Source organism: Tachysurus vachellii, chromosome 21 (assembly GCF_030014155.1).
Source record: "Tachysurus vachellii isolate PV-2020 chromosome 21, HZAU_Pvac_v1, whole genome shotgun sequence".
Taxonomy (NCBI): domain Eukaryota; kingdom Metazoa; phylum Chordata; class Actinopteri; order Siluriformes; family Bagridae; genus Tachysurus; species Tachysurus vachellii.
This window is the reverse complement of record NC_083480.1, coordinates 8,459,925-8,482,384: the sequence shown is the minus strand read 5'-3', so window position 1 is coordinate 8,482,384 and position 22,460 is coordinate 8,459,925. Positions and strand designations below refer to the sequence as shown.

The 22,460-nt window shown below is 37.4% G+C and overlaps 1 protein-coding gene across 1 annotated transcript; it reads left to right on the top strand.

Moving 5' to 3' along the window:
- Positions 1-1,466: 1,466 nt before the first annotated feature.
- On the top strand, positions 1,467-19,570 carry si:ch211-57n23.4 (immunoglobulin superfamily DCC subclass member 3). Its single transcript, XM_060897643.1, has 15 exons — positions 1,467-1,501; positions 7,350-7,363; positions 8,689-9,000; positions 9,106-9,250; positions 9,335-9,465; positions 10,820-10,957; positions 11,122-11,280; positions 15,440-15,605; positions 16,198-16,448; positions 16,643-16,807; positions 17,362-17,550; positions 18,463-18,579; positions 18,699-18,825; positions 18,904-19,036; positions 19,466-19,570. The coding sequence occupies exons 1-15, from the start codon at positions 1,467-1,469 to the stop codon at positions 19,553-19,555; spliced, it is 2,172 nt and encodes a 723-aa protein (XP_060753626.1). The 3' UTR covers positions 19,556-19,570.
- The last annotated feature ends 2,890 nt before the right edge of the window (positions 19,571-22,460 follow it).

Here is a 22,460-nt window from a genome sequence, read left to right as displayed (position 1 = left end):
AGAATTGAAGCTGAAGTGGAACTGGACCTTGCAACATGATAAAAACACACCAGAAGAAACAGCTCATTGATGTGAGGTTATTTGAGCCAAAGGGGGGAAATACTAACTATTATTGTATAGAGTGTCCTAACTTTTTCCTCAGTTGAAATTTTCATTTTCATTTTGTGATTTTTTTGTTTAATAAGTGAAAACATCCATCTAGAGGTACAAATTAAAACAAGATCAGGAATTGATCATAATCTGTTATCACTTATCCAGTCACTTGTGTTTAAGAAAATGCTCAATATATCTATCTATAGAACTGTAGACAACAGTGAAGGTAAAGATTTCTCAGACTTACATAGATTCTTTTTATGCATTTACTTTCTCTTGTTTGAATAGGAAAACAACAACATGGTTTCTTGAATGTTTAAACACACTAAACAATTATGACTGATGTAAGTCTGCCAAATTCACATTTGTTTATGGTGCTATATCAGTGCTCATTCGTTTATGGTGTTTATATCAGTTTATAAAGCCTGACTATAAAAAAAAAATACACACCCACATTAAATTGTCTTATTTATAGCAATAATAATAATAATAATAATAATAATAATAATAATAATAATAATAATACTAATAATGTAATAATACTTATTATTATTATTATTATTATTGTTGTTGTTGTTGTTGTTGTTATTATTATTATTATTATTATTATTATTATTATTATTATTATTATTATTATTAGAAGAAGAAGAAGAAGAAGAAGAAGAAGAAGAAGAAGAAGAAGAAGACTGTAAACGTCAATTAAAATAAACATTTAATATAATAGTATTTGCAAAATTGCTCATATAATATGTGTAAATTTGCAGACTTGCATTTTGTTCACTTTCAAGGCCCAATAAAGCCCTTTTCTTTACTGTTGCTCAAGTGAACTGTTACAGTGTTCATATGGCCATATTGTCTATGCAGCGTTTCCCTGTTAGAAAAGAGTCAGGTGAACCCCATGGATACAAACGTGTGTATAAAAGCACAAGTGGATCTCTGCCTTAATGAACATGTGCTGGTGTGTATGGTGTTAATCCCCGCCCCCATGTTCCTGCTGATCCTGATTGGCTCTCTGCAGCTGTCAGGGTCCGTGTTCACTGCTGTGTGAATGACAGCGAGACGGCAGGAGACGCGCACTGATGTCCAAGGCTCGTTGCGCGCAGTTACGCAGGCGAAGAGCATTTTAACGGTGACTTTGCACATGAGCAGCAGCTCTCCGCCCGGCATCCGCTGGACTACTGCACCCAATTAGACATGTTTTCTTAATAAATAATAAATAATACATAAATAAAGAAATAAGCAACGTTATACTTCAATTAAAACAATAACTGAACGAGTGTTGTAGGTGAAAAACGCGTTCGAATCATTTGTTTTTACACATTTTTAAGTCCAAAGAAGTTTTTTTTTCCTGTTGTGATTGGATTTACGTGAATATGAAGCCACGGATTCTGCTGACCTTTTTACTGACGTTGATCTGTTCACGTAAGTATCATGGCATTATTGTTAGGCTTATTGCTTTTAATCTCTGTTTCTGTTTAAACATCAGTGTCTTAATAGTGTCACAAGGTTTGTGCTTTATGTGATGTGCCTACACACCGGTTCATCTGTTGTTTAAAGTTGTTTATTTGTAGAAACATTTCATATTTTATTTCAAACTTTTGGCACTTATGATCACCACTGGCACAAATGCCTTGGAGATTTATTTAGGAAGCTGTTTCGTATTTGTAGAACTGATAAAATGAGATCTACCAGGTTAAATAATAATAATTATTATTATTTTAATTATTTAGAATTTTTTAATTATTTATTTATTTATCAATTATACATTTAAACAGACAGCATGAACCTGAATCTGTTTGATGGCTGTGGTGCCACAGAACTGTTTGAATATTATAATTAGTATTATCCAATGGTAATTATCCAGTAATAGCATCTTATAGACGTTTGTGTTGTCAGTTATTATTCAATTGTGGACCATAAAAGACATTACTGAAATGGTTTAATGTACATTGTATGAGTTTAATGTGCATTGTATTGAAAATTCTAGAGGTTTCCAGACTTTCATGGTGTCCATAATGGCCAGGCTAATATGTCATTTCTTATCCTTCTAAAATGTCCCTGCAGTGAATGATGATATACTTATATAGAAATAAGGACATTTAGGGACAGTCTACAGGTTTTACTATTGATGGTGGTGTATGAGCATCAGTATACTATGGTACAGAATTGAAATAGTTCAAAATAGTTACAGACTTATTTATTATTTGTTACTTGAAGTGTCTTTACACTTTGTAAAACTCAGAAGTTTGTGTTGAACTTGGATAGAGGCACATTTAGAAAATAAATGATTCCAAAAAGGAATTTTTGAAACTAATTTGCCTTTATCAATTGATTGTGTTCCAGTGAGTGAAAATTGAGATTGAGATGGACATTGTATTAAAAAGATCGTTTGAAAAAATGTTTTGGACTGAAAAAGGTTTTGGAAACAAAAATCCTTCTACTACCTACCAACAATACATTAGGGAATTTTTATAGCGACATTCAGAATTAAACTCCTTTAAAGACTGTGTTCCAAAATCATTAAATTGCACATTATATGTAAACTTTTCTTTTGAAGGAAAGTAAAAATTCTTTGGAAATGAACATGGTTTTATTCTCATCCATACAAATATTTAATGTATTAGAGAACTCTTTTTAAATGGCAGCCTGCACTTTTAATGACAGCCTAATATTAAAGTTGGCATGGGAGTAAGAGGTTTATTGAGTAAGACGTTCATGTTTATTTCTCTAAATCTGGTTGTGTGTATTCAAAGCCAAGATCCATAAATAAACAGTGCGCTAAAGCAGTGGAACAGAAGGAGCTGGTGTGTCCCATGAATGAGGAGGGAGACTTGTGGTTTTAGAGAGAACATCTCGTGATGACCTTGGGTGACATTAACCTCTAGGATCCTCCCGTCTGGTCAGTGGAGCAGTCCAAAGAGGGGTCTAAAAAAAAGAGCCATGGGGACAATAGTGGCCGGTTTTCTCCACCCCCTCTGACCTGACCCTCACACCCTCATCTCCATAACACTGGCCAGGCCTTCTGGGGAGATTCACTGAGATTGAAACCTTTATTAAAGCATGTGTGCACATGCATGTGTGCATCTGTGAGTGTTAGGGCAACCCCTTCACAGCTGCCTGTGATTGTGTTCAGCCTCCCCTCCTCTCTTGCATGGTGCACCCCAATCTTCAGGCAGGCGTACTAGAACCCAGTAATTCAGACAAGACACCCCTCTAGCTAATCCACCATGCTACAATAGGAGTGAATTAGACCACAGTAGTCTGGTACAGAGGTGGGTGTGTGACGTCTCTATCACTGGTGGACTTAAGGTAATCCTGCAGGGCTCTATCCTGCTGAAGGTACAATTATGTTCCTGAGGTGTAGGTCACATCACAGTATGGATCTGTACATCTAATCCCTTCCTAATACACTTTCCTGTAGGAATGTTTGTGGGATGTGTAACCCACAGGCCTAAACACAAGTTGCCCTTTTTGTAAGGGTTGTGGGACACTAACTGTTGTGATTACTTTCTAATTGTGGACACAGTGATTGTACTTCATTCAGATTGAGACATCTTAACCCTGAACACTAAAAACTGGTGTTGAATGCCTCAGACACTTTAACAAGGGATTGGGTTGAGATTTTGTATTAGGACACTCATTCATAAAAATGTAAAAAAAAACATTTTTTACACTCAAGAACACTTTTAATTTTGTAAAGAATGCTGAACAGACAGTGTGATAGTTAATATTTTAAATAAAATATTACAGTGAAATCTTGTTAGACCATTCTCTTTTTTGTGCTTAACACTAGTAAAGAAGAGGCTTGGTCATTTTTATTAGGCAGTAACCTTTAGCAGTTTGTGTTTTAGGGCTCCATATATCACCCCCCAAACCCAGTCTTACCAGATTAGGTAATAAAAATAAGTTATTATATTCTTCTTAACTTTTTAGTAGCTCTAAATGTGAGCCATTCGAACAATTAATAACAAATTAATGTGAACCAACAATTTTGTCCATTCTTAGAATTTGATGAAATTGTGGCTTAATAGAAGTGCAGGTCCTTTGCTTTGGTCCTTCCCCCTTTAATTACAGACTGGAGACCAAACCCATGTGTTGTCCTCCCCCAATTACAGAATATTGCTTATTGATCCAAGCTAAAGGTTTTTTGCATGACAAAGCCTTACAAAAAGAGAGTCTAAGGATCAAATCCAATCCAATCAACAAGAACATTTTAGCTGACACAACTAATACCTATTGAGATGAACAAGCCTGATCAGTAATATAATAATAATAATACATTTTTTATTTAATATATTTTTGTTTTGCCAGTTGTAAAAAACAGTAATATTTTAATGAAGTGGATAAAATAATTTAGTTTTGATACAGTAGGGAACAACTGAAGCACATCAAAGAGGTGTGACAAACACAACACACGTTTCCTGGTCCAGTTGGAAACTATGGGTGTTTATATGGCTTTGAACTTGGCATATGCCTGCTAATGACAATTAGCTCTTAAACAAAAGAAAAGTCTGGCCTCCCTGCTAGCTCACAGAGGGGTGTTAATGCAGCACGTTGATAAAGAGCTTGTGGCAGTCATAGTTGGGGATAGTTTAACTCCCATTATTAGTACAAAAGAAAGAGTTCCAGGCCACTTCGTTTCACGAATCCCGGCAAGTCCCCTTTTTCTCCCAGTTCCTTTACAATTCCTCCCCCAAGGTTTGTATTCAGCCATTGTTTGTGTTGTAGCTCCTGCAGCAGTCATTGACATAATGGAAGAAAAAAGGGAGGGAAAGGAATTTGTGAATGTGCATATGCATTTGGAATTCCGTTCAAAGCCTTGTAACACATTTAGTAAGTGGGGGCCATTTGTGAATCACCAAATCTACTTACTCTTGTTGGAGCAGGCCATAAAGAAATGATAATAAGCTTAACATCAGCATGCAATCAGCATATCTAAGCACAGATGTTCAGAAACAAAAAGTCTTATATTAGTGTAATTTTTACTTTATTGAACATGCTATATTTGAGCATTTTTTTCAAATGAATGTGTTTGTTAATTTCTGAAATGTCTGTATTTTATTTAAGTCTAAATGAATTGACAAAATCTTCTCTAATTAAGATCCACAAAGATTTATGTTTATTTATTTAATGACTTTTCTGTATCATTTTTCTTGTTCTGTGGTAAAAGTAGTGATTAACAAGAAACTACAGGTATTTGGCTTTTATTCAGCCAAATGCAATGTATGTTTAATGGAAATTAAATATACTGGTATTGCAAACTAAAATATTTGTCATTTTAGTATATAAAGAAGAAGGAGAACCTTAAATCAAATTTGAAGAACTTGTCATTTTTTAGCATTTTCTGAAATCTTGGTTTTACTGATAGTCTCTTACAAAAATGCAATTGGGGTGAAATCAGTGAACATTTTGCTAATATTTGCCTTGATGGGTGTCCAGACCCAGTTAAGGTTTTTGCCTGGGGGATGGGGAAGCTTAGTGAGAGGTCTGGCTACCAAAATAGTAGTGAAGTTCAGGGCCAACCCCAAGTGAAGACAATAAACTAAAAGAGGGATAGAGATGGCTATGATGACTGGACACTGGCTGTTCTTTACAAGCCCCCACTTCTACCATTCACATATAGCCAACTCTCTCATGACCCTTTAAAGGATGGGGCCATGATTCAGGGGGTGGGGATGGGTGGCAGACTCCTGCTGTGCTGGACATCACTAACAATAATACTAGAATCTCATTTTCGCTATTCTTTAACAGTGACTGATAATGAATTCCTCTCAGACTTGAACACTCTGTCATGCAGATTGGCTGAAGGTTTAATAATCAGGAAACTTAAAATATGACTTTAATCTATGATACTATAAAACTGAGGTTCAGTTTATACAAATTCAGTTTATATTCACTGGCCTGTCATGTGTATTATGGTATACTTTTTTTTTAGGAAGTAGCTATTTGCAAAAAGTCATTATTTAAAATGACTTTTGTATGAAGGACAACACTGATACCTGCTTTGTGACAATGTGGTGTTTATAATAACTGACTGAATCCAGTTTATAAAATAATCTCCCTTCCCCAAAAATCACCTCTGAATTATATTACCCCCACAGAAGGCAGGTGGGGGGTGGACCCGGGGTCGTAAGGCAGCACTGCACAGCTGAGCAAGGCTTTCTGCATCTGCCGAGTGTGACACATCATCACAGAGGGAATGAGCATGATAATCTTTTAAAATCATGACCAAAGTGTGTGTGGTAATGAAACTAGATCCTGTGTCATGTAGTAGTAACACAATATCACAGGTTTGACTTCATATCAAGACAAAGTATAATATAACAATGCCCAGTACCTGAATATCAGAATATCAGAAAAAAAAGAAAATGCATTACATAATATTGTGTTCCTGTTTTTACACATGTTGCCTGGTTCATAAAGAAAGCAGCTGTATGTTTTAAATATGGTAATGAACCTAAAAATTCTGCATAAATTCCTACGTTTAAGTGTAAATGTGTGTCTATTTTGATATGATTCATCCATATCATTTAAAAGTAGCCTACATAAAAAACAAGCTACAGACAATTTACTAGCTCCTTTTTTAGGAGTATCCTTTTAATACACTTTACAAGTGGGTCATATAAATACTTTGCATGGTTCAGGCCCTGCAACTTTACCATGCTTATTGACATAATATACCTAATCACATCAGTATATTGTTGTAGAATATATAATAATTGAATGTATAATAAATAATAATATGCAGATCACAATTAAACTGAGAGCCTGAGACTAAACTGTTGTAGGTAAATGTTGTGCTGTATATATTATAATGGTTAATCCCTGGAGTTAAAGCAGGTGCATGTTTACGAGGACCAGTTGTCACTGCTGTGATGTGCATAATGTGCATACCAGGTTGGGGGTGATGTGTGTCCAGAAGCATTAGATGCTTAGTGCACATTTTCTAGTGCAAGTTCAAGAGCAGACCAAAAGCAATGGCTATCTCCCTGGGTCATTTTGGGGCATACATGTGGATGGGGGTCTGGAGACGTCCCTCTGAAAAGAAAAGCAAATGAAGGAAAGAGCCGTAGCGTAAAGGTTGACACTTCGAGAGGACTGGGGTTAGCAAGTGGCATGGGAAAGTCACCTCCAAGTCAGAGTGAAAGGAAAATGTTTTCTGGGGTGGGGGTATGGAAGGGTGGGGGTCTGCATAAGTAGGGGGCAGATGGCCCAATCTGAGAGGAGCACCGATGGTTCCTGATGGCTGATTGCAGTTTTTTCGGGAGTTGTGACACTGCTATTGACTACATTAGTGTGGGCTTATTCAAAAGTGGCTGCTTTAACTTGACCTCGTAACCCTCACCACTTTTTAGGCCTTGTTTTGTCTTTTTTCAGACCTTTTTGGTTCAGTGGCCACATGGCATTTGGCCTTATTGTTATAGAAAGACTTAGTTTGATGATACAGAGCTAAACAGGATATGGAGGATATATCACCTCAATCTATCAAGGCAATGTAGATATGAATTAAAGCTTGCTTATATAGTAGGACTGGTGTAGAATATTGTAGTTACTAATATTATTTATAACCATGTGAGCATGGTTATTCATGGAGTAGAAAAACATATTTTCCAGTGATTTGTTTTTGGTGTTTAAAGGTTTATATCTCGGGGGCACGGCGGCTTAGTGGTTAGCACGTTTGCTCACACCTCCAGGGTTGGGGGGTTCGATTCCTGCCTCCGCCTTGTGTGTGTGGAGTTTGCATGTTCTCCCCGTGCCTCGGGGGTTTCCTCTAGGTACTCCGGTTTCCTTCCCCGGTCCAAAGACATGCATGGTAGGTTGATTGGCATCTCTGGAAAATTGTCCGTAGTGTGTGATTGCGTGAGTGAATGAGAGTGTGTGTGTGCCCAGCGATGGGTTGGCACTCCGTCCAGGGTGTATTCTGCCTTGATGCCCGATGACACCCGAGATAGGCACAGGCTCCCCGTGACCCGAGGTAGTTCGGATAAGCGGTAGAAGATGAGTGAGTGAGTGAGAGTGAGGTTTATATCTCAGAATATTAGATAAAGTTTTTGCTCAAGTAACAGTGTACCTTGGCATTTGTTTCATTAACAAAGACTGAAATGAAACCTGTGAACTGAATGAAATGATGAGGATTATATGAGGATAAGTGTGAGCATACATTTCAGTAGTTGCCTGGTGTTTGTGAAATTTGTCCAATCCATTTCTGAGCAGGGACACCATACAGTGCAGGGGAAGTTACTGTCTCTATGTCTGGTAACTCATCTTATTTTCATGGTTTGATATAACACCACTTTTTTCAAAGCTCTACATTGTAAGTAAGAACTACTGACATCAGTTACTAAAACTCAAAACGTCTACACACTAATCATTTAACAAAGTTTAAGCAACCCTGATCTATATTACATTTGAAGTCAAATAACTGTTAGTGTTGAAATGTCACTGCATTGTTGTAAGTTAACAAATTCATTATCTAACCATAATATTATAAGGCTTTATCTAAGCTAAAAACCACACAGATGGAACATTATAATACCAATATTATAGTTTTCTACAGTTGATGTCTAAACAGCTGTCTCTTTCTCTTATGGTCAGGTGTATGTCATGGCTTAGAGTTGGCCTTTCTGCTCCAGCCGATTGATGTGATTGCTGTAAGGGAGAGACCTCTCATGCTGGACTGTCGGGTGGAGGGCGAGGAACCCATTACAGTGACGTGGCTTAAGAATGGGAAACCAGTGCCTACAGGAGGTGGCACAAGGGCCACAGTTCTTTCCAATGGCACCCTGCTGATTCGGAGCTTTCAGAAGAAACGAGATGGAGACTCCACTGATGCTGGAGAATACCACTGTGCTGCCCAGAACCGCTATGGCATGCTAGTCAGCCGTAAGGCCCGTGTTCAGCTGGCATGTAAGTGAGATAAACAAGTATTGACTGTATAACACATGCTATCAGCTTAAAAAGACACTCACCTGTCTGTCTGTCTGTCTGTCTGTCTGTCTGTCTGTTCCATAGCTCTTCCTAAGTTTCACACTCATCCAGAGTCCATGACAGTGGATGAGGGAGGAGTGGCACGTTTTCAGTGCCAAGTGAACAGTATTCCCGAGGCCAGCATCACCTGGGAGAAGGATCGTATGGCCGTCAGCACATCAAATGAAAGGTAATATGAGGACTCATATTTTTTGTCCTATTCTCTCCCTCACAGACAGTCACTTATTCTCCTCTCTCTTTCTGTCAAATCCAGGTACACACTTCTCCCCATGGGCATCCTGCAGATCACTGGGGTGAAGAAATCAGACGCTGGCATTTTCCGCTGTGTTGCCACCAATATTGCTAACATCCGCTACAGCCATGAAGCCCTGCTCAATGTCACTGGTCAGTGAACAATTCCTATTTACAAACAGATAGAAATCATGCTGGTAATATCATGACATTGTGACATTTCAGCTTATCAATTGGTTTGAGCTATATGTGCTTCAGAAAATAATAATTATACAAATCTCTCTTAAAATATTGGATGATAATTGACATTTTGCATCTTTATTATTTTATGAAGCTGATCATAAATAAATCATACAGCGACGATAGTAATTGTTTGAAATGTCATGATTTCATATTGTCAAATTTTGGAGATTCGATTTTAATGCTCGATTCTTAACCACATTTTACGGTGGCCGGGAAGTGCAAAACAAATTAACAAAACCGAAAACACATTAACAAAACCCAAACCAAATTAACAAAACCCAAACCAAATTAACAAAACCCAAACCAAATTAACAAAACCGAAAACACATTAACAAAACCCAAACCAAATTAACAAAACCCAAACCAAATTAACAAAACCCAAACCAAATTAACAAAACCGAAAACACATTAACAAAACCCAAACCAAATTAACAAAACCGAAAACACATTAACAAAACCCAAACCAAATTAACAAAACCGAAAACACATTAACAAGTCAGACAACCCGGAAGAGGTTGGTATAATTTGTGAATGGAAACTTACCATCATCGGAGGAGACACCTTTCATTCACCTTTATATCTTTAATGACAGTCGTCTTGTCCAATGATCGGTAAGTTTCCATTCACAAACTATACCTACCGCTTCCGGGTTGTCTAAACCGGTGCATGAAACACATTAACAAATCAGAAAACACATTAACAAATCAGAAATCAAATGAACAAATCAGAAAACACAACAACATTTCAGACAACCCGGAAGCGGTTGGTATAGTTTGTGATTGGACAAGACACCTGTCACTCAAAGTATACATGAAGTTCAACAGTCTGCCACAGGGAAAAGCTGGAATGGATTGATGGAATGGATTACTGTGGATTAATTCTGTTATTTTCTTGAACGGAGAACTTTATTTAAACGGAGAACTTTACACATTACACATAAGATTCCATACCTGTATATCTTGAGTGACAGGTGTCTTGTCCAATGATCGGTAAGTTTCCATTCAAAAACGATACACTACCGTTTCTAGGTTGTCTGACTTGTCGTTGTGTTTTCGAATTTGTTAATGTGTTTTCGGTTTTGTTAATTTGGTTTGGGTTTTGTTAATTTGGTTTGGGTTTTGTTAATGTGTTTTCAGTTTTGTTAATTTGGTTTGGGTTTTGTTAATGTGTTTTTGGTTTTGTTAATGTGTTTTCGGTTTTGTTAATTTGTTTTGCACTTCCCGGCCACCGTAACATTTTCACAATTTTATTTTATTTTTGTCAGGTGGAGCTCCACGCATCTACAAGGAACCAGTGATCCTGTCTGGCCCCCAGAATCTCACTATTACCGTCCATCAGACAGCCATTTTAGAGTGTATTGCTACAGGAAACCCCAGACCGATTGTGTCCTGGAGCAGACTGGGTTAGAACAATCCTGTAACATCTTGTACAGCTGTGTATCACCTCTAACACTGCTTTTTTATTTTATTTTTTTAATAAATATTATTGCTTTTAATGAACAGGTGTGTAGATTTCAGATATACAGTACTGTAGTTCACCTGTGTTTCTGTGTATGTGGGGCTTCAGATGGCAGATCCATAGGTGTGGAAGGAATCCAGGTCCTGGGCACTGGGAACCTGATGATCTCTGATGTGTCACTGCAGCACTCTGGAGTGTACGTGTGCGCTGCCAATCGTCCTGGTACCAGGATGAGAAGAACAGCGCTTGGCAGGCTAGTAGTTCAAGGTAAGATAGTTAGAAATAAAACAGCTACCATGATGTACAACATGTATAACTATGAAGATGTAAATTACTCTAGCGGCGATGTACAATCTTGAGCTCGAGTTACATGACACATGTTAGATGCTTGTATTTGTGCATGAAAGGGTACAAAGATTATGGACACCTTCGCTGCAAAAAATGACTTCATAGCAAGTTAAAATATATGAAATTTCATTGAAATGACCTAGTATTTACTTTTCAAAGATTAGAAGACACTTTAACATTACGTTCAAGATTGAATTTTGTCTTGTTGTGTTAGCAGATGATCTTGCTATTTAAAGTGCTTATTTCTAGTAAATAGCAAAATTATTTGCTAAAAGAATAAGAAAAATCTAAAGCTTCCAAAATTGTAAAATATGTCTAGAAATTTAAAATGCTTTATAATGACTAGAGTTTTTGACTAGATTTAAGATGTTTTCATTTGCTAAGATGCCATTTTTTTGCAGTGTTGAGTACAAAAATGTCCATGGATGAAACCTGACTTGTGTTTAGTGATTCTTTCTGAAAGCTGTTTTGCAAGGAGGAGGTATTCAGTCTCTCCCACCAGACCTGAATGGTGTCTTCCTATTTTCTTTTTTTCATGTAAACCATGAGACAAATAACTAGCATTTTGGTAACAAAGCACTAATGCTGTCCAATGAAGCCTGCCATAAGTAGCCTCGCACTTTGTGCCTCAGGCTGACATGGCTCATCCATCATCGTGCCACTGTCTCTGTGCTTAGCCTGCTCATATTTCTCTATGACATGACTTCACTAATTGGATGTCCTCAGGGTAACTGGACACACAGCATGGCCATAAACGTATCATAAATTTCAGACTGTATTCAGTTTTGTTAAAACTGATTTGTTGTAATTGTAAACCAACACTTTTTCTTCCTGAAATTTAAACCTTATTGCATTACCATTATCAAGGGAATAATTTGCCTTGCCTTAGAGAGCACACAGAAAATAGCACACCGGATGGAAAAGTCATTATAATGTTCAGTGAGACTTAAACATTGCAAAAACATCTGATGCTAGTAAACACAAAGATGGTGTTATATTCTAAACTGTGACGCTCATCTTGTGCTTTCGGAGACAAATTAACTGTTCTTAATTAAACTAGTAATCTATCAGCTTATGTTTAATTAGTCTTAATACTGCTTTGCTTTTGCTAAATCCCTGCACTCAGCTGTTTTTTTTTTAATTTATATACCATGTGTCCATACTTAACCTTTTCAATCAATAGTTCTACCAATCTGCCCTGTGCAACGGGTTTAGCAATATAGCCATGGGGATTAATCTGTAATATATTCATTAATTTATTGATTTACTATTTGGTAAGAGTAGAACAAAGAGTTTTACCTATAAGAGTTTATTTCAACCAAAATAAGAAATAAAAAAAATTTGTATTTGCAGATTTGAAGTTCAAGATATTTCCAAACAGGAAGTTCATAATAATTTCATAACTTTGGATTTCACTTCACTTCCAAGAAGAACTTATGCAGAACGTCTATTGCCACATTCTAGCTGTATTTAAAAAAATTATAATAATGGCCTAACCATTTTAAATGCACACTAGGTACACTCACAACAGTTTTTTACTTTTAAAGGCTATTTTAAAGATTTATTTTTAATCTTATTTATATTGTGTGTATTACATTGTATGTTTGAAGCCTTGAAGTTTAAACCTCCTGCACAGGTTGATGTCTCAGACTAAGACATTGATGATTGAGAACATTAGAGATATCCCTTCTTCTACATAGCTACCCCTCTCAAGCTGTCACACTTTCCTGTGTACTTGACCCATTTTGGTCTGGACAGACATCCTGGTCCAAACAGATGCCTACTTAGAAACGTATAATGAAGAATAGACGGAAGGGTCAGTCACAACAAAAACGTGTGTTTGTGTGTTTAGTGTGAAGAGCTATCACCTCTGGCCTTTGACCTGTCGGTTCTCACCTTTGACACTGACCCAGTGGCGGTTATAAAGAGGTGGGGTGGGGTGGAGCCTGGTCTGACAGACAGCCGATGAGAGGTGGAGTCCAGCCAAATTTATGACTCCCAAATGAGAAAGGGTGACCATGTCCCATGCCCCTGCCCCCACATTTACTACCACAGCAGTAGGGCTGGTCGTTTTCCTCACAGCTGGGAGTCAACAGAGAGTGACGAAGTTCAAGGTGCCGGGGGGACATGTGGCTTTGTGTGACAGACCCTTTGATATTCATTCTCTTTATATCTGGGGTGAAAATTTTCATATGAAATATTATAGCAAAGCCATTGACTGGCTTTATAATGCAGATTCCACAGCTGCCAGATCACCAGGTTTTCTCTAAAAATGTAGGAAAATATTATTCTACAATGTGAGTGTCTGAGATAACCCTTTAAGTTCTTATGAGTGTCAAATGCAAAAGAGCTGCAAAGCTTTCACTATAATTTCTTCAGTTTTCTATACAGCAAGAGATTCTTTAAAACTTCTATTAAAATGTTATTATATACAATGTGTTCTTGTGTGTAAGGGTTCTTAAAAAATGATACTAATAATAATTTATGACATTAAGACCGAAAGCAAAAAACAATTATAGATACGCATGTGGAATGATCTGATCAGACATCACTAAGGTCATCACTGAGTCTCTGCAGACAGGAAAGCTGATCAATACTCTTCGAAAGATTGGTTGATGTGAAGGTTAGTGAAGCTGTCTGTTAGGTCTCAGCTGTAAAGATAAAACTGATCAGGCCTAAGAGCAGGTACTTATCCTGACAGGATTTTGTGCTTTCACTGTTTTCTTTATTTTATTTGTCATCATGTGCAGTATTTGTTTTCTGATATACTATATAATAACTACAGGCTTAGAATGGAAATAAAGTAGACAAAAGTAGATAAATCCTATACAATATCTTAAATTAATACATTAACTGTCCTAAAATTTGAAAGGTTTGCAACAAGAATTATTTCACAACCTTATACACATATCCATTCTTTGCTTTTGGTTGATGATGCAGGGTTAAATATCAATATGTCATGTGGGGGTTTAAATCTCCATGTTTCATGGTTCTGTCTGGATTCAGACATACTAGAGACCCATGTTTCTTAAAATAAGTCTATATTGCAAATATTTAAAAAGGTTATTTTAACGCTTTACACAGAGAATTTATGTGGGGCACCAGTTTCTTGCCTTTCTGAAATAATCTTTCTAACTGAGTTGGTTTCAATTGTGAAACCATAATCAATCAGCTCAGACACACAATTAAACTTTTCCCCCTTTAGGGTGTTTGTGCATCCAGCTGATCTATATTTGTCTATAGTCTTTAAAAAAGGGCTTCACTGAATAAACTGATGAATGGTCTTCTATTGAAATAATCTTCCCTTTGACCCTCGACCTTCCTCACCTCCATGGACACCCGCAGACCCTCTTCCCAGGGTTGGGGAGTCATGGATCTTCTGTGGGGGTGTTGGAGGTCTGGTGGGGGTTTAGCCTTAGCTAGTGTCAATAGGTTAATAAGATGCAAGGTTCAGGGGTCTGGATATATATGCACGGCTATTGTGAGGCCGTTGAAAGGGTGTCATGCGGAACGGCGAGCCCACATCTGCCCCGCTGTGCATACGGACGATCCTTAAACATCACTCTGTTAGACGGAGCACGTTTGGAAAATTTAAGTTCAAGATCAAATATTTAAGGATGCATTCAAAGAATGGTAGACTCAATTGATGAAACCTCATTCATATGCACTTCCCTTTTCTGAAAATGAGGTCTCTGGCTGTCTTAACACAAACCTGATTTCAAAACCTACAGATTCTCAAATATGATAAAAGTGTCATTTTTAAACCCATTTTCAAAGCCCCTTTGGTAAAAGTAGAATACAAGAGCACCACATCAAGTCTGTTCCTTATTCACCTTGACAAATATAGGACCTATTAGTGTTTTATTTAGTTTTTTTAAATTTACCAAGATATATTTACATAGGTGTACAATATACTGATGTAGTGTCATGTCATTAGCATTCAATTTTTCACATATCCATACTGTGCATTGCAATAAATGTTAACACTGCAGTTTTTCTGCTAGGTTTTTCTTTGTATTCTTTCCCTCGTCCATGTTTTCATTGCGTTTGTCCTTATGCCATCTGTTTGCCTCTTCAGCTCCTCCTGAATTTATCCAGTGGCCACAGTCTGTCTCTAAACCAGTAGGGGGCAGTGCAGTGTTCACATGTGTAGCTCAAGGAGTTCCTGAGCCTCATCTTATCTGGCTAAAGAATGGCAAGATCCTCACGCCTGGAGACAATGTCAAGCTCACCAACAACAACAGGTGCACAATAGCTTAATGATATTCATCCTCAAAAAGTAATCTAAAATGCACAGTGAGATTTGATCGATGTAGGTTTAATTAAATTTATAGTATGTCCCGTTCTAAGTTTAGGGAAATTCATACGAGTCACCACAAGATGGCAGTCTACTACTTAATTCACTGAGTCTCAAGTTAATAAAAGGATGTGAACTGCTGCTAATTTAAATTTTAATCTAAAAGTAAAATATTTTGTCATCATTCTCATATTATGATTATTATTATTATTATTATTAGTAGTAGTAGTAGTAGTAGTAGTAGTAGTAGTAGTAGCAGTATCATATATTTATAATACTCAATAATAAAAACTAACAACAACAAAACAACAACAACAACAATAATAATAATAATAATTGATCATCAATATTTCTCAGGTGACATCAGAATATTTGTATTAAACATGCCTGTAATAAGTCAAGTATTTGGAGTATTGTTCCACATATTTCCCACCACCATGTACCAAATGACAAAAATGTTAAACCCATGAAGCTTTTTTTTATATTAATGCACATGTGCCCTTTGCATCCTGCTTGTCTCTGTACAAACATATGTCCAGTACCCTGGCAGTGACTCGTATCACGTCTGAAGATGAGGCCATCTACCAGTGCATAGCTGAGAACAGCGCTGGCACCAACCAAGCAAGTGCTCGTCTGGCTGTGTCTCTGGCCACAGAGCTGCCTGATGCTCCTCAAGGCCTGAAGGCCACACCTTTGTCCAAAAACACCCTGCAGCTTTCCTGGACTCAGCCTCCGATAGAGGTGACAGACAGCATCATAGGATATGTCTTACACATCCGCAAAATGGGTGGTAAGTAGTGGGATTACTGTGTCATATGTCTGAATATCAAGATCCATTTAAATTGATACACATCTTAACATTTGACTCATTTGATTTTTGATACCATAAGCCCCTTTGAGATTTTTACATTTTAATATTATACATGTTCATTCCATAAAAACTCTTAATAACCATACGTGTATTTGATGATTTATTAATTATAGAGACAGAAAACAAAGAACTTCAGGAGGCTGTGAGCAAGACAACCTACCAGCATGATCTCACCAACCTGGAACCTGCTACCACCTATTCAATATACCTGAAGGCCTACTCACCTGTGGGTGCAAGCCAGGAGACCCGCACTGTGGTTGCTACAACACTAGGGGGCGGTAAGTAACTGTTGGCTGTGTATGCCAAAAGAACTTAGATCTAGTTGGTGAGATTTCTGCTCATGTTTTACTTATGAGAATAGACTATAGCTTCACTTCATTTCTCTGTACAAATGTGTACACTTCTCAGACTTTCTTCATTAATTCAGAGATGTTTAAGTATTCTGAAATGTACAGATGTTTGAGCATCTGTTTTCCTGCTGATCTACTTCTCCTTGGAGCTTTTGCATTTGTGACTCTTTTTTTTTTTACTGTTGTGGATGTTCCCTTATGGATGCCCTAAAGATTTGTGTTTAAATCTCATCTTTTTACTTGGATATTGTAGCACTGCCTTCATATAGTCTAGGGATCCCTTGCTGCTATTGTGGAGAATCACAGTCTCTTTATTTTTGGTGATTTTTCTTCTCTAATATGCCGAATTACTTTGGTAATTAATTGAATCAGGCATCACCAAACAGGGAAATCACTAAACTTCAAAAAACTCCAAAAATGGAGCTGGGCACTTCTGAAATAGATGCTACATCTGTACATATAATATCACTCTCTGTCTTTAGTTCCTAGTCCACCTGCATTCTTCACTAAAGTGGTGAACGTCACATCAGTGCAAGTCCTGTGGGAGTTGCCCAACAAGCCAGGGAAAGTTGAGGGTTTCAGACTGTCCTACCGCCGAGTTCCTCATGGAGATTTTCATGGGCCAGTTCAGATGTCGTGCCAGACTAATATCCACACCATTGCACAACTTGGTAAGTGTAAGAATGTGTGAGATCACATGCTTCTATATGGATTGATTTGTACATAAATGTGTGCTCTTGGTGTATTCACAAAATGTTTCATTGAATAGAAGATCTGTATGTATGGTTTCTTGTAAATAACACATATTATGCAATATTTCAAATCCTAAGCCAGGACAACACTATGTTCTTATGAATGATTGTAAATGCTTCTGTATTATTGACTTTTGCTATTATTGAGCTTTACTTCATTCAGTATATAAAAGGACACAGTGTCTATGTTCTTATATGCAAATATTTCTGTACACATAATAAAACCAACAGTGGCAATTGAAACACTTAAAAATGGAAATCTTTAATTCATCAAGTGTGTGTGTTTGTGTGTATACATTTCCCTATCACATGATTTTCTGTCTATGAGACTCAGAGTATAATGCATTGTCCTTGACAGATTAATTATTAAGTACTGATAGATATTAGCTGCTATCCTCCCATTTAATATCATGACCAGCCTTTACAGGTCATTAATCTGTTATGTTATATACTATATATATATTAATTTACAGATCACAAACGGCACACATCTATGACAGTGGGCTTTTACTCTTTGACAGCTGATTATGCCACTGAGCATGATATATTTACGTTACATATTTATTAACCCTAGAACAAGGTTAACCTCATTAAAAGATGGATATAAAAGAATGCAGTGATGTAAATGGAGTGTATTACAGACAGGAAGTAAAGAAAAGTGCGATAAACAGACAGTGATATAAAAACAGAAAAGTGAGACAAGGGGTACATGCACAAATCCAGTCCAATAGTTTTGGTGTGATTTTGTGATTAATGTTTTAATGTAATCTCTGAGAGCTTCAGTATATTTTGGTGGCCTGTGTGATTAATGTTTTTGTGATGGTGCCATAGATGCTGGCGCTGTGTATGAAGTTAAACTGGTGGCCTACAATGGTAATGGAGAGAGTGACTGCTCCAAGAGACTGGTGTCACTGGCAGAGGATGGAACAGCTGCTAAAGCCAGTGCTGGTAAGAGTTCATTGAATGGATGTTTTGGATATTTTGGAATGTCCTGCTATATTACATTTTTGATACCTGTTTGGGGAATTGTGCTAATGATAATCAATTTAATGTTACAATTTGTGCAGGAGAGGAGAGCAGGTGCAACTGTAGGGAAACTGAGGGTTCACTAGCGGGGATGGTGGTTGGAATCCACATCGGCATGGCCTGCATCATCTTCTGTGTGCTGTTCCTTATGTTTGGATACCGCCACAGGTAAGATTACTTCATTGAAATGATCATTATGATATTTTAGTTCATGAGTGGAAAATTTTAAATCTTGGGCATCTTTAGTTTCCTCTGCAGGAAGAGGACTCATGACAGATGGTCTGTGCCCAGAAGTGAGGATGGAGGACACCATGTTCAAAACAATGGCATTTCTAAACATGTGGCACAACATCCCCAAGCCATCGAACTTGTCCCTCAGGTAAGACTTATTACATAAAAGAATCATTAAGATCTTCCCTTCTGGGTCTAGTTCACAACCATATGTATTCATTATATTAAAATAAGGTCAAACATCTGTCTTGTTTGGCAAGAAATTATTTCCAGGCCATTAACTGTAAATGTATGTAATGAGACATACTTGTAACATTTGATCTACCACTTAGAAATATTAGATTGTTGGCAGAGGAGCAGAATAAGTGAATTTTGTTTTCTTAGGGCTCTCAGCATTTTCACTAAGTAATGTGAGACCATCAAGGTTTAGTCAAGTGCTGTGACATGGTAATGTATTGTAACTTGAGAGAATTACAGAGAAAGAAGTTTACAGTTTAAGGGACTGCTGTTCAGGCAATTAGCTGACTGATTGCTCTAAATGAATCCTACTGACTTTTGCTTCTGCTTTCTATCCCAGGGTCAAAACCAGGCTTCCCCAACACAGTGCCAAGTTCTCATAGAGCAGCACTCATCTGGTTTGCCTGGCACAGATGCGGGCACTGGCTAGCACAGTCTCTAAACCCACTTCAGCAGCACTCAGCCTCCCTGTGGTTTCTCTATCTTGCCTGCCAACCAAAGTCCTCCATTGAACCCCCTCAACTTACATGTCTTGTTTGTGTAAAAAAAAAAATGCTGCTATAATGAATAAGGGCTTAACTGGTCCTGTCTTGGGCCAGAATGATAGTAGTGCTGAACAATTAGTCTGACCTAATACAAGATTTAGTAATTCACCTTTTTTTTTTCATAACCAAAGCTTTAAAACCTGTAAATCCTTGTGATCTTACTTGAAAATTGGAACACAAAGTGATAACCTTATTAGGAAGTATTCATCACATTACAGAGTTAGTGTTAGAGAGCTTTATGTCAGGCATGTGCACCAAAATAGGTGTGAAACTGGAGCCAACTTAACCCAAACTATGTTTTAATATCGAAGGACTTTCTGCTTAAACCAAAATTCATTCTAGCAAAGCTTTCCTCTGGTAATAAGACATTCTAGTCTTGGACTATACAAACTGAGGCCTAATAAATATTTACCGTATGTGCTAGAGGCAGATGAAGTCTCTACAGAGTGTGCCAAATACTCTAGCCACATTGTGACTAGCTTTATCTTTTAGGTTTTTTTTTCTCTTTTGACCTTAATTCAGTACCAAGAATAATACATTGCCTTGTTAAACACCATACACGCCTTGAGGCAGACTGAGATAGAGGAATCATAAAGGTGGTCCCTTTGCTGTACCTTGCCCCTTTCCTATTTCCACAAGTAACCCACCAAAAAGCTGAATACCTCCAAAGATAGCTACATTGGAATGTCTGAGCCATTGTTGCTCTTGTAAGCCAGCTGCTGTTCAAGCAAGCCTACCTCAACCAAAAAAGATTCTGGGTTTATCAAATTTCTTTGAGTAAGAATGCTGACCTAGGATCATATGATAGATGATTATGTGATTATGTGATTATTTCAGCACTCTCACTATCAGAAGTTTGATCTATTAGCTGCCCTATCTCATTTACTCTGCATGCCAGTGCCAGTGCCCATGCCAGTGCCTGCTCCAGCGCCCTCCATTGCCCACCTGGTTACTGCCATGAAGAGTGTGACCCTGGTTTGACTTCACATTGCTGCTGCCTTTAACCCAAATTTAGCCTTAGTGGACCAAAGCGACTGATTGTCACACTGCATTTCAAATGAGCACAAAGTACATCAGTGGTGGAACAGAAGAACAAACACTTTCATACATTTTCTTTTGCCTTCACTGTGAACAGTGTGTATAAAGCCACATTGCACTAAGAGTGATTTGGAGCCTGTCAAAATTCAAACCTTGATGAAGGACTCTTGTCTCTTTGTACTACCCTCCAAAGTAAACAGAGACAGGAATCACATTCCAGAGAGCTTCAACTTAACAGAAGAGATTTCATATGAAGAGTGCTTCAAGGAAAGTAAGGACCTTATTCATTACCTTTTGCCTAGTGGGAAGTTTGAAAGTTTTTGGCCTTCATATGGAGTACCACTTATCAATGCTGCAAAACCAAAAGCCCAACCCCATCCTTCTGAAACATGCTGCCTGGAGACTACAGGATGTGCACCAAAGCTGCCCTGACACTTCTTAGATTGTTATCCAAACCAAGCCAGAAGGTCAGCTTTTTAGATGCCAAATCGGTAGCCATGGGAACATGGAGGTGGTGAAGTAACGGCTAACAAGCTTTTGAGCTCACTGAGAGGATGTAGGACCTTGATTTGCTCTTCCCTCTGGACAAACAGGCATGGCACCAGATTCCAAAAAAGCTTTTGAAACGAAAACCACGCTTTATGATACCCAAAGATGTAAAAATGAAAATGGTTTTTGTTTTGTTTTGCTCATCCAACCTTGTTTAAGAGAAACATACACCATTAAGTTCCTGTTATGAAAGGAAGTCATTGTGAAAGTGCTTTAACTGAAGCAAACCAAAAGCTTCATACCATTTTTTTGCCTTGATGAGGATGTGTGAATAAGCCTTGACTGACAGTCTGTCCGTTTTCAGTGACATCCTCATTTCAGACTTCCTTGATTGACATGAAATTGTCACCGTTTTTGAATATAAATTTTAAAGAATAACCAAAATGAAAATGGGATATATTTTCAAGGAGATTTTCTATGTTGATATTGGAGAAATTGTGTCTTCATTTTATGATAGAAATGAAATTGCCAAATAAGTAGACTAATAATACTGTAACCAAATAACTTGTACCTATTTTAACATTTATTGACTTTATCTTTTATATCACTCCCTTAACCAAAGCACAGAATCATGCATATATGTACATTATAAGTGTTTGCAGTATGTATGTATAAGTGTGTTCTCTGTGATTGGATAACAGTTGGCTAAACCTTGGGCCAGTAATGGTCACATTTTCTTAGATTACCTTACAAAACAGATTCAAAGGGATTCTGTGTTTTTACAGTAACATATAAATGGAACCAAAGAACATAACTGTTTTTATGGTGAACTATCAGGAAATTGACTGATATCTTTTGCAAAGCTTTACAAGTTGGCCAAAGTCTGCACACTTCATTCATTAGGGTTAGATAATATTTTGATCTGGCCAACTCTTTCACTGGTTGAAAGAAGAACATCTAGTTTTGTAAATATATCATACTGTGCCAAAGGTTTACACAACCTACACAACCAGGTGTTAAAAGGTTTATCCATGATTACTTCAGCTTGAACAGACCCCAAGTTTTACTCCTGTCCATTATTCTGAAGACGCAAATATGCTACCAAAATATGTCTAACAAGATTGTTTGAATTTTGTCTATTTTCTCCAGTGGTAGACTGATAGATTTCTCTTTTTTGAAATACAGTGTTTGTTGGTTCTTTTAGTAGAACTTGCTTTCTTTTTGACCATTTTCCCCCAAAAAGCTGCACTTACTGTAGCTAAA